At 48.8% G+C, this 17,043-nt stretch overlaps 1 protein-coding gene across 1 annotated transcript in view; it reads right to left on the minus strand.

Annotated features, from left to right (window-relative positions):
* Window positions 1-7,765: 7,765 nt before the first annotated feature.
* Window positions 7,766-17,043, minus strand: part of NPDC1 (neural proliferation, differentiation and control 1) — a 51,808-nt gene continuing 42,530 nt past the window's right edge. Inside the window, exons 3-9 of the mRNA XM_040405091.1 lie at window positions 14,367-14,456; window positions 12,596-12,724; window positions 11,800-11,866; window positions 11,178-11,262; window positions 10,849-10,928; window positions 10,660-10,759; window positions 7,766-7,966 (exon numbers count right to left, since the gene is read on the minus strand). Of these exons, the coding sequence (XP_040261025.1) occupies window positions 7,892-7,966; window positions 10,660-10,759; window positions 10,849-10,928; window positions 11,178-11,262; window positions 11,800-11,866; window positions 12,596-12,724; window positions 14,367-14,456 (626 nt within the window). The 3' untranslated portion in view covers window positions 7,766-7,891. The remainder of the gene's footprint in view (window positions 7,967-10,659; window positions 10,760-10,848; window positions 10,929-11,177; window positions 11,263-11,799; window positions 11,867-12,595; window positions 12,725-14,366; window positions 14,457-17,043) is intronic.

The following is a 17,043-nucleotide window of genomic DNA, read 5'->3' on the forward strand; positions in this document are numbered from 1 at the left end:
ATGTTTTGTCTATACCACAATGTGTTTTGTAAATTGTTACAATATGAAAGCTGGTGGTGCTGTATAGACAGGGTAGATATTATATGAACCATGCAGCATTCAGACGTATAGCTGGGGGGTATTTAGACATGGGATGGGGGCAGTGATCAGACCCTCAGGTGAAGGAGAACCCGGCCGCTTCCTGCGCTATTGGATCCAACATGAAAAACCTTCCCCTATGAGTAAAGGGGGTTATGTACGGACCCCACCAAGTGCCGGACCCAGACCTGGGAATCTTGTAATGGGCTTATAGAAGCCCCCGGGCCCATGTTTACTCTTCCCTGTGGGTCAGACAGGCCGGCTGAGATAAGAGGGGGGAGGGGTATAACTGGCTTTATAAAGTTTGGCGTAGTTGTTGACGTTGAATGACTTCTCTGCTCTGCCAGCCATGAGGGGGTTAAATAGATTAATTAAAGGTTTGTCTTTGTTGATTGTGATCCAGTAACCTTATTAGGACCTGAAAGCCTCCTAATCACATTACCTCAGGTCAGATTCTCCCAGTCCGGTCTAATCCCGTCTCCTGCAGCCACTTGTGAAAATAATACCGCACTCTAGAGGGGTGTGAAGACTTTTCCAGTGTACAGTAAGAGGTCGAGAGTAGAGCTCATAGGGTCACAGTGCCCACTGGGCTGCCATTTTTTGGAGATATTCTGCTATGTTGGGGTGTTGTTAACTCCCCCCATGGATGAGCACCAATTAATTAGTTCACGGTTTTTCAACCCTTAAAAAAATATTGAACCGCCACCGGATAGCTGGATGTTATGTTGGAGCAGCCATAGGGGTGTGTTTATTTTTGCATCTGGGTAATGGTACATGTTATGGTCTCACATGAGCCACCATCTGAGGACTTGCCGATTGTCTTGAGAAGGATGGCGCCCTGTGGACAGCCCCTACTCCGCTCACCACAGGGGGAAAGGAGCCTGGGAGGGCACAAAACCTCCAGGACTTTGATTCATTGTTAGCAGGCACAGGTCCATCCCCCGTCCCGCTGACCCCCTCCCCAGGACCCAAAACAGCTTGAAACTAGATTCTCCGCATTCCAGGAGCTCCGTCCATTCAGGGCTGAAGGCAAGACCCTAAACCTGTGACTTTGAACCTGCTGGGCCATTGACGCTTCATCCATGTACTGTATCCCCATTTCTGGATCCAACACCCAATGATCCCCAAAAAATCCTCCACTTTGTAGGGTGAGGTGGGGTATGCCTGCACCCCACTGTTGTTCTATCCGGGGCATGGGTCATTTTTGACTTTTCCACAGTCTTTAGGAGAAGCTCCAGCTCAAGGGGCCTGACCAGTCTAGACTCCCCCAGACAGAACATTACCCATCCCGCCAGAATAGAGGTGCCCGACGGCCACATATCTATATACTCAGCCAATTGAATTATTTTGATTTGACTAAATTTGCTTGAAATGAAAAACATTTTTTGGCATTTTTTAAAATCTACCTTTACAATTTGCATTTTTAAAACTATACCTGTTAAAATTAGCATGTTGAATAGTTTACTTTAAAATGTGCAAATTTGACACATTTACTTTTAAAACTGCAAATTTTATCACATTTACTTTTATAATGTGTAAATTTTTACACATTTACTTTTAAAGCTGTGCAAATTTTGGACAAATTTACTTCAAAATGTGCAAATAAATTTTTTAAATAATTTACTTCTAAAATGTGCAAATTGTTACTAATTTACCTTTAAAATTAGCAATTTTTTTTTACACATTTACTTTCAAAATGTTCAAATTTTCTTTTAAAATGTGGCCTTTTTTTTACTAATTTACTTTTAAAATGTGCAAATTTTTACTAATTTACTTTTATAATTTTTTACACATTTACTTTCAAACGTGCAAATTTTCAAATGTACCTTAACAGGGGTTTTCTGAGACTTTACTACTGATGACTTATGCTCAAGATAGGTGATCAGAAATCTGATCTGTGGGGTGGGACAAACTGGGACCCCCGCCGATCAGCTCTGGCGGCTTTTCCTAGACCAGTGACGACGACGTTCATCAGTCGCGTGTCTACGAGCAGCTCAGCTCCGAGCGCGATACCAAGCACGGCCACCATACAAATGTACGGCGCTGTTCTAGGTAAGCTGCGAGGAGGCCACGGCGCCGACGGAGCACCAATGCCTTCTCAAACAGCTGATCGGCGGAGGTCCCAGGAGGATAGGTCATCAGTTATAAAATCTTGGAATACCTTTTAAAATTGCATTTCTAAAAAAAAAAAAAAAAAAAAAAATTTGATCTTTTTAAAAAATACAAAAAAACATTGCACAACGCAGTGTAGTTTTGCCCCCAGACGCCCCTTTCTCGGGTTGGTGCCGGTTTCATCACACATTTGTACATGGACGATCTGTTTGTGGTAGTTTGGGCTCCCCACCCAAAACACATAATTAAAAGGGCACAATAGACGGGGAGGGGGGGTGACTGCATTCAGTCATTTCCCCAGCACAGGCCCCAGTGTTTTGGGTCCTGTTTTCCTCGCCCCACCTCGGACCCCTGTGGGTCACGTGTACAGACTTACTGGAGATTACCACATTACTGCCAAAAACAGTGAAAGTAGGTGGTCACTTATTATAATGAAGGGCCATTTCCATAAAAACTTATCAGTGTCTGGGAAAGATGGGTGATGGCCAATATGGCCACCGACACGTCTACCTAAGGGCTCTGCTCATTCATGGAGCAGGGGACAGGTCATTCGGGGGCTTTAGGTAACGATGGCCATGTTGGTAGTTTAGGGGGTAAATGAGGTGGGCGACTACCTCCGGCAGCACCCAGTTTTCCTAAAAGCAGACAGACCGTGCTAGCATAAAATATTGCACCCAGCCAATGGGACGACATGGACAATCACTCTCATCGTTTCAAAAATGTTTATTACAACGGCCATGTCACTTAAAACGATGGACCCCCTGTTTTTTTCTTTACATGACCTATAGTTGGATTTCCCCTTTAAAGGAATTCCTGCTTTACTCGGTGCATGACCCCATTCCTGTGTCATGCTCCGCCCCTTTAGGCCTAACTCGATGCATTTATTTTACCTGGATTGTCTCTATAAGGAATTAAAGGGATTCTCCAGGACAATATAATATGCATTCTTCAATATCTTTATTTACACTGACAGAGGATCCCTTTAAAGGTACATGTCTATTTGGGTGTCTGGTCTGGTGCCTAGGCCTAACAGCATGCACTTGTTTTGTCTGTGTGTCCCTCTAAGGCAGTCTTTCCAACCAGTGGCGCCTCCAGCTGTTGCAAAACTACAACTCCCAGCATGCCCGCACAGCCAAAGGCTGTCCGGCATGCTGGGAGTTGTAGTTTTGCAACAGCTGGAGGCACACTGGTTGGGAAACACTGCTCTAAGGAACTAAAGGGATTCTGCAGGAATGTATGCGTTTCTACAATAAACTTTATTTATACAGTCAGAGGATGCCTTTAAAGTTATAGGTTCATTTAGAGGTCCCGTGTAATGCCCCACCCCTTTAGGCTCTGCTCTAGACCCTAAAACAGTGTATCCGTTTTGCTTGGAGTATCCCTTTAAGGGCCCCTTTCACACGGGCGAGTATTCCGCGCGGATGCGATGCGCGAGTTGAACGCATTGCGCCCGCACTGAATCCCGACCCATTCATTTCTATGGGGCTGTGCACACGAGCGGGTTGATTTTCACGCATCACTTGTGCGTTGCGTGAAAATCGCAGCATGCTCTATATCCTGTGTTTTTCGCGCAACGCAGGCCCCATGGAAGTGAATGGGGTTGCGTGAAAATCGCAAGCATCCGCATGCAAGTGCGGATTGCGGTGCGATTTTTCACGCACGGTTTGCTAGGAGACGATCGGGATGGGGACCCGATCATTATTATTTCCCCTTATAACATGGTTTAAGGGAAAGTAATAGCATTCTTAATACAGAATGCATAGTAAAATAGCGCTGGAGGGGTTAAAAAATTTTTTTTTTTATATACTTCATCTTTGCTGTGTGCAGGAAAAGGACCTGTGGTGACGTCACTCCTCCGGTGAAAGATCATGTGACGGACCATGTGATGACCGGAGTGACGACACCACAGACCTTTTCCTGCACACAGCAAAGATGAAGACAGAAGCGAGCCGGCGGCGCGAACAAGTGGATTAAGGCGAGTTAAATTTTTTTTAACCCCTACAGCCCTAGTTTACTATGCATTCTATATTCAGAATGCTATTAATTTCCCCTTATAACCATGTTATAAGGGAAAATAATACAATCTACAGAACACCGATCCCAAGCCCGAACTTCTGTGAAGAAGTTCGGGTTTGGGTACCAAACATGCGTGATTTTTTCTCACGCGAGTGCAAAACGCATTACAATGTTTTGCACTCGCGCGGAAAAATCGTGCATGTTCCCGCAACGCACGTGTGAAAGAGGCCTAAGGAATTAAAGGGATTCTCCAGAGCCCTATGCGCTTTTCAATACACTTTACTTAGGACGTCAGAGGATCCCTTTAAGGTATATGGGGACAGTGTGGAAAATATAAGATCTATTTATCTGATCCCAGAGTCGGATTCCTCGACAGTCCGCTAAAGGAATGCTTTAAAGCTCTCATCAAAAAGATCGGGGTATGAAGATCAAGGCGAGTGCGTTGGGAGTTTGGGGAGGGGAAAGAGATTTCAGCATGTGAAAGAAGACTCACCGGGGACTAAAAAAAAAAAAAAAGAAGACCCCCAGGGCGCGAGAGGAGAGGGGGGTCCAGGTGGAAACACATGCAGATGCCACTGATCACAGGTGTAATTGGTTTCCTCTTCCTAGAATTTGGGGACAAAAACAAAAAGAAACAAAGTTTCAAAATAAAAACACAAAAAAACTTTAATTAACTTTAGCAGAACGGGACTGAATGAGTCTCCATAGGATGCTCAGTGCTGGGGACTTGAAGAGGGGGATGGTGAGGGTTGTAGTCTGCTATCCATACACAGAGACAACTAGGGTGGCTTTTCTGTGACAGTCATGTCCGTCCCGACCCCTTTACATCCATGCATTGCTGCTCCCCCCTCCCATACTCTGGCATCAAATGACAGGTCATGGATTATCAGATATTCTGGATTATCGGACGGCCATTCACTGATAAGCACAGAGAACTTCAGAGGCACAAAATCCGCAGCTCCATGGCGGCTGTGGGTCATGTGACTTCAATGCGCTCCTATGGCAGAAGCGTGGTCAGCACTCTTGTAGTTGTCAGAGGCAATCAGAAACCAGAAGCATTTCCCCATCCCAGATTATCAGACGCCGGATTAGAGGAAACCATCAATGCCGATGGACAATCCCCTCAAATTGTTTGCGAAGTAAAATTTATTTAATGTCCGTGCGATCACTCTATCCTCTCTGGCACGGACTGAATAAAAATCTGTTCAGCCTGAGCCTCCTGGTTCATGAACAGAATGGCCAGAAGGACAGTTAGTGACTGACACAGGCAGTGCAGATTATGCTTCTATGTGCAAATCGAGGGCTGGAGAAATCTGGGGAACCATCCTACGCTTAGGCCTGATTCACAGTACCAGGCTCGGTTCGGGAGACACAACACGTGTGCCGGCCACATCCCCGACCGACCGCGGCTCCCCGAACTGACGGCATGATCGTGATTTATGATGCAGAGAGTTCCTATCCGATTGTGGGGCTATTGTACTGTACTCAACAGGTATGAGCTGAGACCCTAAATTGAAGGTGGATACCCAAAACTAGTGTAACACCCATAGGAGGGTTGGCGGCGGACGTCAGGGGTTGTCACCCGTCGGACCCAGCTTTTCCCAAGAAATGAGACCAATGCACCAAAATAAATAAAACGTCTAATTATATTGGTAAGGAAACAGGAGCGGAACAGCATCTGCAAGAGGAAGGACACGGACGCACACGGAATAATTCTCTGATATTTTACAATTTGTGCAAAGAAAAAAAAAGAAAAAATAATAACAATAATAATAATCGTCACCGTTCTCAGCTGTGATTGGTGGAATCTACAAGTAGTGCAATACGGATAAGAAACAGCGCCCCCTGCTGAGCAACCTTATATTCAGATACAAAACCTTGTCACCAGCGCTAGATTTGGTCAACGCCCACGCGATAGCCAGAGGACGCATGGGACTGGTCCAGGATCGGGGTCACAGGCTACAGAGGTCTATGGTCTTAAAGGGGGGCCTCCAATTTTAATATCTTCCATCACCCCCAAGCTGCATGTGGCAGCACAAAATTTGGTCACCTCTGGTACAACAGATGCAATCTTGCATGATGACACCAGGGACGGGGCTAAAAATGAGCTGCTGCCACTAGCGGGTGCAGGAGTCGGCTTTAATCCTATATATGTGCTTGTAGGGTTGCACGATGGTCATATAGATTGGAAATGATCCAAAAAGGGTGACAATGAGGACCCAGTGCCCCCCTATTAGGGCATATGGCGGTAAACAGGGTGTTCTCCAACTGGGATTGCCCTACATTAGTCTAAGCCAGGCATGCTCAACCTGCGGCCCTCCAGCTGTTGCAAAGCTACAACTCCCATCATACCAGACAGCCTACAGAAGGGCATGGTGGGGGTTTGTAGTTTTAACAACAGCTGGAGGGCCGCAGGTTTGAGCATCCCTGGTCTAAGCAAAGAGTACGCAGACCCTGTGCATCCACATAGGAATGGGATGCATAGGACTGCTATGATGCACAGTAATCTAGCGCTCGCTATCTACTGCACTGTCCGATAGGTGGCCATGCACCTTAGATAGGTACGTCAGGCCTCAGCCAAGCATGCATGAGAGAGAAGGATAAGCCTCTGCTAGAAATATCTGGATGCAGCTCATCTCCATGAAAATGAAAAAGTTGGGCATCCCCCCGGACACTGGGAGAGTCACGGCACCCCCATACACATTAGAGCAGTGTTTACCAACCAGTGTGCCTCCAGCTGTTGCAAAACTACAACTGCCAGCATGTCCGGACAGCCTTTGGCAACAGCTGGAGGCACACTGGTTGGGAAACACTGCATTAGAGAACCGGCCGATCTAAGCAAAAATGGCCACTTTCGTCTAATGTTTATGGCCTGACACACTGAACCGTAAAGGGGCAGCGAAACTTCACCTGCTTCTACCCATATGTCCCCTAGTACACGCCCCACACAGATGTGCGCACACGTATGTGAGGTCAGACGTTTCCACATTGCTATATTCTGACAAGGGACCTGGCAGTCAGAAGAGAGCGGAGTCTACCCCTTTAAGCAGATTACACTATTAAGGCCTAGAATTATCTTATCATCCTGCTACCAAATATATCAAGAATATATAATTTTTTTTCTTCTTCCCGTAAAGGCCTATTTTCTGGACAAAATAGACAGCGACGTAAACCATGAAGGGAGTATGGCTTTAAAGGCCAGGCGAGTAACGGATACAAGGTATATATCTATAGGGTTACATAACAACATTATGCTTATAAAAGTGCAAATGTCAATTAGGGAAGTAACAATCATCTTCTTGGGCTCCGGACAAGAGAACTGGTATGAATGAGCAGCTGCCGAGCTGCAGACTGGCTCTGTGCACCTATAGGACAACCAGTTCTAGTCCGAAGTGGCCCTCGCTGCCGTGACGATCCCACGTTCCTCAGGGAAGATTGAAATAAAAGCTGAAAAAATAGACAGTGGTCGGAGTATCCAGACGATGTGTCCGTCGCTGGCTTAACAGTCTTGCTTTCGTCCCCGTGAGTGGAGAAGGAAGGCGGAAAATAGTCTTTTTGCAAAACTTAAAAAAAAAAAAAAAGAATGGTTGATCATACTCAGTAAAATCTCTGGTTTGGTTCACGTCTTGAGCAATTTTTTCCGGAACTGGGTTTGGTTTGGATACGAGTCTGCAGGAGGAGGTGTCTAATGCGGGCCGTTGGTCGGGTGGTGCAGGGAGGAGTCGTCAAAGAGCGGGTTTTTTACCTCCATTTCGCCTGTCTGAAAAAGAAAGTCAAGTCAGGGGCCATCAGGTATCACCTAGGACAGGCATGCTCACCTGCGGCCCTCCAGCTGTTGCAAAACTACAAACTCCCAGCATGCCTGAACAGCCTACAGCAGTGCATTGTAGGAGTTGTAGTTTTACAACAGCAGGTTGAGCATGCCTGACCTAGGACGTTAATACAAAATCTGGACGATCACTTTCTATATATTGTATGCGGGGCCGACTGGAAACTTAAACTGGCCCATTTGTAGGTGGGTTCAAACTGACAGAAAACGGGCCAAAACAAGTAAGCGGGGGTTTACCGAAGTAAGCGAGGCCTGCAATACCATAGTGCAGCACAGAATAAGAACCAAGTACTGCAGGACAGCACAAAATACCACTGCCCCAGCCACAGTATTCAACTGTATCACCGTCATGAGGTCTGTAGTACAGTTGAGTTCAGAGGGCACCGCGACCGTTGAGCATCAGATTATTATATACCTGGCCTGCAGCCATCAAGAGGGCTTGAGTGGCCCCCCTGGGCATCGGCCAACCGGGAAATTTCCCTGTGGAGTCTATGGCCAATCCGCCCCTGACTGTATGAGCGGCATGTGGATGTGACAGACGGGGGAGCTCTCACTCTGTGAATAAGACAGGATCTGGATGCCTCTGGGACCTCTATTGCTAGGCCACTGGCACCGTCCGCTTGTGGCCCTTCTATTCTTTGTTGGTCTGAGTCAGGGCCCTTCTGCATCCTTTGCACCAACTATGCCCCCACCTGTAACTATGGGCTTCTCATGGCATGGCGCTCAGTTCTTACTGCTCCCTCTGCCTCCTGTAGTGGGGCCTATGAGGTTAGAGGTTCCAGTTCCTACTGCACCCCATATAGGATTTCCCCCTGGCAGCACCCTCCTTAAAAGGTCGGGGGTGCCAATCCCTGTTGCACTTCTATGGCTACCCCACTCAGAAGGTTAACAGCACGATTCTGCTGGAGACGGCGCAGACGAACAGAGCATATGTTAAACAGAGGGGTAAGAACAGGAACTGGTAGCTAATCCCGAGGACAAAACAGCAAAGAGCCTCTGACAGGCTTCATCTGAGCCCTGGCCGTCATAGCCGCACATTGAAAGCTTTCACTGGGAGCCCCCCGTGGAGGCCTTGTGTCTGTAACACTTTACCTTGTAACAAGGCTCATCAATGGCGGCATTGTTTTCTGAAAGGATCTATCATACTGGGGCAGCTTGCAAACAAGCAGCGGTGATGGCAAAGCTTTTATCCCGTAATGTTATATGATGAAGGTTGTTTAATATCGCACGCTACGCCCACTGGCAAATGGTATAATTATACAGCGACTGTACGACGCCGCCACTAAACTGATAGGCAGCGCAGGGGATTCTACAACATATAGGAGCGGTAATAATGGACGGGTAATGGAGTGTGAGCCATTCATTACGTCCTTCACGTCTACTACACAGGGCTTTCCGCTGAGACGGATGTAAAGGATACAACCTACAGAAGAAGCTTGCTGCATATTAAAATGTTTTACTTCTACCCATTTAGTATGTATGTAGATAGCCCCCTTCATGATAAAAAGACTCCAGGGGCTGCCACCTGATCTCTTGGAGGAAGGCATTACATATACGTGTGCTGGCAGAGTATGACCCCCCATGTGAAGTCATGTGCTTCCATCACACCCAGTCCCCCCGGAGGACCGCTGCTGTCAAACAGGATTACAACCCCTATTAACAAGCCTTCCCTGCCGGGGTCCCTGTACTACATAGCTGAATCCTATACATACAGCTGGACACAAGCCCTTGCATAGTGCTTAAAAGGGGCTATCTGGGATTGATGGCCTTTCCTAACATCTGATCAGATCGCGGGGGTCCGACTTTCTGCACCTTAACTGATTGAAGAAGCCGCTGTGCTCACTTAAAGGGGTTGTGTCGCTTCAGCAAGTGGCATGTATCATGTAGAGAAAGTTAATACAAGGCACTTACTAATATATTGTGATTATTCATATTGCTTCCTTTGCTGGCAGGATTCATTTTTCCATCACATTATACACTGCTTGTTTTCATGGTTACGACCACCCTGCAATCCATCAGTGGTGGTCGTGCTTGCACACTATAGGAAAAAGCATCGGCCTCTCTGGTGGCCGGGACAGTGGGAGCTCACATAGGCTAGTGCTTTATCCTATAGTGTGCAAGCACGACCACCCCTGATGGATTGCAGGGTGGTCATAACCATGGAAACAAGCAGTGTATAATGTGACGGACAAATGAATCCAGCCAGCAAAGGAGGCAATATGAACAATCACTATATATTAGTAAGTGCCTTGTATTAACTTCCTCTACATGATAAATGCTATTTGCTGAAGTGACACGATCCATTTAACCTCCAGTGACATCTGCAGCCTCCTAATGATCTGCAGGATCAGACCCCCAGTGATCTGCAGGATCAGACCCCCAGTGATCTGCAGGAGCTGCTGCAGAACAGACGATCAGCTGGGGTGCAGGGTGTTGGACCCCCCGCCGATCAGTCAGTGATGGCCTATCTTGAGGATAAGCCATCACTGATAAAGAAGTGGACAACCCCTTTGAATATGGGTGAAGATAAGTCTATGGCAAAGTAGGATCATGTGCATCACTAGACTTGCCATTCAGAATTGTGCTAAGGCAGGGTGACCACCCTTACTGCAGATAGTACTTACTGGGGCTAATCCTGGGCACTCGTATACTGTGAAGTCTCCATCCTCGTTCTCCTCGTCTGATGTGACGGCAGAATCCGGGTGTTTCAGCTCATCTTTATTTCTTTAAAAAAAAAAAATATAATAATAATTTATGGGTCACATGACTACAGGCCACACCCACCGTGTCCACATTATTACAGTAGTACTCACTTCTCCATCGAGATCATCTGCTGCTTCTGGTGTTGGTAGTGATACATTTGGGCATTTTGGGCCAATTTTTTATCACCGGGCTGAAAGCGAGAACAAAATTAGAAAATTAGAAAAAGAAAAGCAAATGGCAACAAGTCGTCCGTCTGTCCAGAGCAGTCCCATACCCAGCTTTCCTGAATGGCAGATCTGCCTTGATAAATGGAGGCATAGAGGATGCCAGAGGTGACGACATGTTTGGAAGCTGCAATAGCAGCCATAATGTCACCCAGCTTTCCCAGAAACAGATATAACATGACAGAAGAGGGCGAGTTTTATGTTCTGTGACATACCGACGACTTCTCATATGGCGGGGGAGGAGACTGCTTGTACGCGGGGTAGTCTGTCCGTTCTGCCAACTTTATATCCTTTCGCATCCTAGAGAGGAATAAGTACAAAGAATTAGCACTGGAGTACAGGTTCCTGTGCGCAACATCAGCCTGACACCCTGCAACTCAGAACAGGCCTCATAGACGTTCAACCAGTTTTTGGCGGCCAGGTCAGGCGGACAGAAGGACCTTTCACATGGGCCGACGGAGGGAAATGCAAGCGTTGTCCTTGCCTTACGATAATCAGTACATGATGTGCAGGAATGACCAGGTAAGGACTATAGAAAGGTGGCCACACAGTAAATGCCCTCTTACACCGGCTGCACCTGATCAATGCCCCATGTATAGATGACACATGAGCAAACGCATCTCTATGAGGGTATTGCTCAACAAGCGTATTGCTCGTTCGTCGGGTGATCTGCGGCACCTGGAGACGGGCACATTACAGGAACATTGGGCCGTGTAAACCCAGCTTTACCTTTAGCTTCGAAAAAATGATTTCACTGAATAATCAAGAATGGTCGCACTGACTGCTAAATCTAAGGTCTGCTGCTCCCCCTGCCCGCCCCAGCAATGTTTAGATTACCTGCACCAGCATGCGCCAGCGACAATCAAAGCCACGAGACCGGCAACCGCACAGGCCACCACCACACCTGTAAGGATACGGAGAGTAAAAGGTTAATACCCACACCAGCAATAGTCCTGTAATTGCCAGTAACCAACTAGAATTCCTGCTGCTCCCTCTGGGCAGATATGACATTCTAGACTCCAGGGAAGCTGGACGTGACGGCAGCCATATTGGATGCCGGATCACTCGTCACGTGTGGTGTAAATTAAACCGTCATTAGATAATGTTGTCGGGTGGCTTCTATTGTGGAACTAAAGGTGAAGACAAGGGGAGAGGGAGTGAGGCCCCGCAGTGACCGGGCGATGGGCTCTCCGCTGGGGCTATTGTTCTCCGCCCAGGCGGCCATCCTGGCTCTTCCCAGACTTAATTGCTCTATTGTCCCTCTCATCCTCTCCTGGGGTCTCTGCCTTTGACTGGAAACTTGAACAAAACAGGCAAGGTTATGCAGAGGGGACACAATGGCTGTTTGAAGATGGATTAACAAGGCCTTTATAATGAGCCATGAAAAGCGCACTGAACACTTCCCGGGTCCTTCATCCAGCAAGTTCAACGCGTGTTGTGGGGAATGGGGAGGGGGGGGGGTCTCTGAACGGAAACTTACCGCGACCAGTGGAAATTCCTTCATTTGTAAATGAAGTTTTATATATATATTCTCAGGAGTTTGGCAAAGCTGGGTGACAACCTATCTGGCAATGGCAGCCATATTGTTTGCCACCCAGCTTTCCTGAAAACTCAGTCAAGATGAGACTCGTACCTAGCAGCACGGCATCATTGGGAGGTCGTGCGGTTGTTCTAGGCGCCCCCGGTATGTGACTTCGTCCTGATGGTCCCTTTTCCAGCGGTGGATTGGGAGGCGGTGGAGCCTGGGATGGTGTGCTGTTCACTGAGGAGATGAAAGAGAAAAGATTTAAAGAGATTTGGAGACATCGCTGCTCACCTTCTTCTTATAAACAGTTATCCCCTAAATGTGCCTGATCGATGGGACCCCCCTGCAATCACAAAAACAGTGGTCCGGAAAGTCCCTATGAGAACCGAGTCGTGATGCGCACGATGACCACCGCTCACGCCATCTCTGGTAGTCCCACAGAAGGGAATGGAGCGGTGGTTAGGCATTCTAGTAGGGACCTCCATTTTCGTGATGACTGGGGGTTCCAGCAGTCGAACCCCCATAGATCAGAAACGTATTCCCTATCCTGCGGACAGCCAGTGAGTGCTGTTAGTGGGAACACCTCTTAAAGGGTAAGTCCACATAGGTCAGATATGCAGCAGAATATTTCCCCACTGAATCCTGTGAATTTCGGGGCAGAGTTTCTTAAAAACTGGGACTGACCGCAGCATAAGAGACCTAGAAACCGTCTTAAGCAGCTGCCGGTGGTTGCAGCCGCAGCAAAAACAGTAAAAAAGGGATATTCCAAGTCTGTAAACAACTTCTCCCCCTTCATTTAACCTTTTTCTGAAAAGTTATTTTTCATTATGAAAATGGATTAGATGGAGGCGGCCGAGCAAAAAAACAGAAGACTTAGTCACAGTGTGGGGTAAATGCACTGCCTGGCTTCCCCGAGTGAGTCACTCTGCATTCATGATGGGACCAGGAACTGAGGAGTGCTCCTCCAATCTCTGCCTCTTGACTTTATAGCTAATTGTCCTGATGTTCCTCATCCTTCTTCTGCAAAATTAAAGTGGGGGGTTCGTGCATCAATCTGGCGCCCACAGGTAACGGGTGCCCTGAGACTCAATAGGGCTACAGAGCTGTTCAGCCAACCACCATCTCTGAAGGCAGATGGGCACACTAGGCCTGGATAATAGTGAACCAGTGCAAGCTTAAAATGTATCCCCTATCCACAGGCTAGGAGAAAACTAGCTGTTCGTGGGGGTCCAACCACTGGAGCCCCCACCAACGCCAAGAACGTGGGGTCCCATCAGACTGGAGCATTAGCACTGCTGCCCCACCCATTTCTATAATACAGCGTTCTGCAGCTGTCCCATAGAGATTAATGGCGTCACTAACCCTAAAGGCCATCAGTATTGGGGTCCATTCACACGTCCGCATCAGTTCTGCAATTTTGAGGAACAGGTGCGGACCCGTTCATTTTCAATGGGGCCGGAATGTGCTGTCCGCATCCGCAAAAAAATAGAACATGTCCTATTCTTGTCCGCAATTGCAGACAAGAAAATGCATTTTCTATGAGAGTGCCGGCGATGTGCGCTCTACGCAAAATGCGGAACGCACATTGCCGGTTTCCGTGTTTTGCGGATCTGCAAAACACATACGGACGCATGGATGGACCCTCATAGGGAGGTATCACTCAGCACATATGGATTTAAATAGGTGATCATGGGTGGGCAAGGAGGTTTCTGCGCAGGACTGTCTAGACTGGATACAATGGCAGCGAGCCCTCATTCACTGACAGCAACCAGAGCTCTTTAGTAGATATTATCCACACAGGAAGACACTTCAGGATGGCTAAAGCGATGCCATCTTTGGTGTGTTTTTTGTATTTTTTCTATGACCACACGTCACTGACCTTGTGCAAAGTCTGCGTGTGGCGGGTTCTGCTTCACCAGCATGGAGGCCAGGTAGTCGATGACGGCTTCTTCTTGGCCGCTCACCTTCACTGAAACACAAAGGAAAAAGAAAGAAAAAAGTGGATATATAATAATCTAAAAAGAAAAACGTAACGATGCAGCAGTAAACAAGATTAACACGTCTATAGGATCCCGTCATAAACTGGTAAATCCATGCGCTGGATGACGCGGTTCCTCGTAGCTTTCACCACTGTGACCGGTCTTCTTCAATGTAGGCATTGATGAGGTCACTGAGGCAGGAGGGACGACGCGCCTCATGCCTCCGTTATACCAACAGCTACTTCTACTGCTAATGGCTTTCTTAAAGGGGCCTTGACATTGGGCAGGTTAGTTACATTTTTTAGACAGGTGATAGCAGATGAATGCCCCCCCCCCGATAATGAAAAATAGCATGACTACCCTACGAGGTCCTCAGTCACGCCTCGTTGACCCGCAGGCGCGGTCACCATTCCTGAGCTTTCAGATTAGGTGTCAGGCTGCTCAAGAGCAGTCAGATGAAAGGGTTAAAAGTCACCGTGTGTCCCTGTCAATGGTGAATGGCCTCATTGTAGAAGAAAACGAAGGGACCATCTCCAGCAGAGACCACCACAAAAGGCCCGGGCAGGTGGTGCCTGCATGTCAGGATGTATTGGTCTAGATCATAGAAGACAAGGATAAAAGATGGCGAAGGGTCTGCCCCGTCCGCACCCCACAACCCCCCCAATTATTAAAGGATGCAGCCCATTACTGGCAGGGATGATAACAGAATCAGAAATGGGGGTCCTACAATGAACTTCACCCGCACACCCAACCTGCTGAAAAACTACAACTCCCATTATGCCCTGGCAGTTGCAACGATGGGAAGTGGCAGCCATCTTGCCCTCTCTAAAGTGCACTGGAAACAACACTGGAGCACAGACATGTCGATGAGTTACCAGCATCTCCGCTGCTGAGCTCGGGCCTGCTCACCGGAGCTCCCCTTTAAGTGACAACTGCTGCTATGGACATGATATAGGCATAGAGTAGTTGTCGCTTCCCTGCCCCCGCCATGTGTGAACCCTGCTGCCAAGCATCTTTGCAGGATGCTGTCCGGGATCAGAGCAGGTGGAGAGCACAAGTTATAGAGACTCTGAGCAGAGGAAGTGGAAGGTAATAAAACTGAGAGGAGCAGTGAATGGAGTTCGCTGGCAGTAAAGCATCTGTGATGAGGAAGAGCTCAGCAAGCAGCCATAAAACATTATATAGCTTGTTCTGACCACCCCGTCACAAGATGCTGGCACATAGCTCCGAGCGCTGCGGTGGCACCTATGGCGACGGGGGCTGGGCCGGTAATGGCAGCGAGGCACGAGGCGTCTCCTGTCTCAGGGAATTCAGAAAGGAATTCGCTATTGGCTGCCGTGTTCAAGACCGGAGTAAAGTGCCCTGTGCCTCGATGTCCTGAGTAAAGTGGTGCCCCCCATGAAAAAAAGCAGCAAATACAGACCCCTTCTCCCAAGTATCACCCTGCACCCCCCAATGCTCCCCCAAGTAAAGACCCCAAAGCAGGCATCGTCCTGATACCCCAATTATACGTCTGTCCCTGCAAAGACCCCTGTGCAAGTATTGCCCCAAGTATAGCCCTGACCGCACAGTGAAAGATCACCTGACAAGTATAGCCCCCCTGCCCCAAGCCGTGCCCCCCTCGCTCACGTAGTGCCCTCCTGCCCCAAGTAGTGCCCCCCACCCCACGTAGTGCCCCCCTGCCCCAAGCCGTGCTCCCCTCGCCCACGTAGTGCCCCCCCACCCCACGTAGTGCCCCCCTGCCCCAAGCCGTGCTCCCCTTGTACCACGTAGTGCCCCCCTGCCCCAAGCCATGCTCCCCTTGTCCCACGTAGTGCCCCCCACCCCACGTAGTGCCCCCCTGCCCCAAGCCGTGCTCACCTTGTACCACGTAGTGCCCCCCCACCCCACGTAGTGCCCCCCTGCCCCAAGCCATGCTCCCCTTGTACCACGTAGTGCCCCCCCACCCCATGTAGTGCCCCCCTGCCCCAAGCCATGCTCCCCTTGTCCCACGTAGTGCCCCCCCACCCCACGTAGTGCCCCCTGCCCCAAGCCATGCTCCCCTTGTACCACATAGTGCTCCCCACCCCATGTAGTGCCCCCCTGCCCCAAGCCATGCTCCCCTTGTCCCACGTAGTGCCCCCCACCACACGTAGTGCCCCCCCTGCCCCAAGCCGTGCTCACCTTGTACCACGTAGTGCCCCCCCACCCCACGTAGTGAACACCCCGCCCGGCAGTGTTGGCTCGGCTGACATGGCTGCCGCCTCTCGCTGATTGCACTCAGATGTTAATGCGCTCGCTGAAGACTCGGGAACACAATATTGGTGCCATGAAGCAATTAGTTTTGTATATTTGGGACGATGGCTATATCTGGCTGGAGAAGCTGCGGGGGTCCGGCCTTCGTTAACACATCACACCTCCATCCCCAAAACTGAGCAAACAAGCCTCTTTCCTCCGGCTCAATAGGTGGACATGGAGCCTGTACAGATGGTAATGAGGCCGGGGACAGGTTCTCTGAAACAGGGCAGATGGCTGGAGGAACAGGCTGCCCCCCATAGACGGGGGCAGGGAGGGGGCGTCAGGGCTGTGTTTTGTAAA

This window comes from Bufo bufo, chromosome 8, assembly GCF_905171765.1.
Source record: "Bufo bufo chromosome 8, aBufBuf1.1, whole genome shotgun sequence".
Taxonomy (NCBI): Eukaryota; Metazoa; Chordata; class Amphibia; order Anura; family Bufonidae; genus Bufo; species Bufo bufo.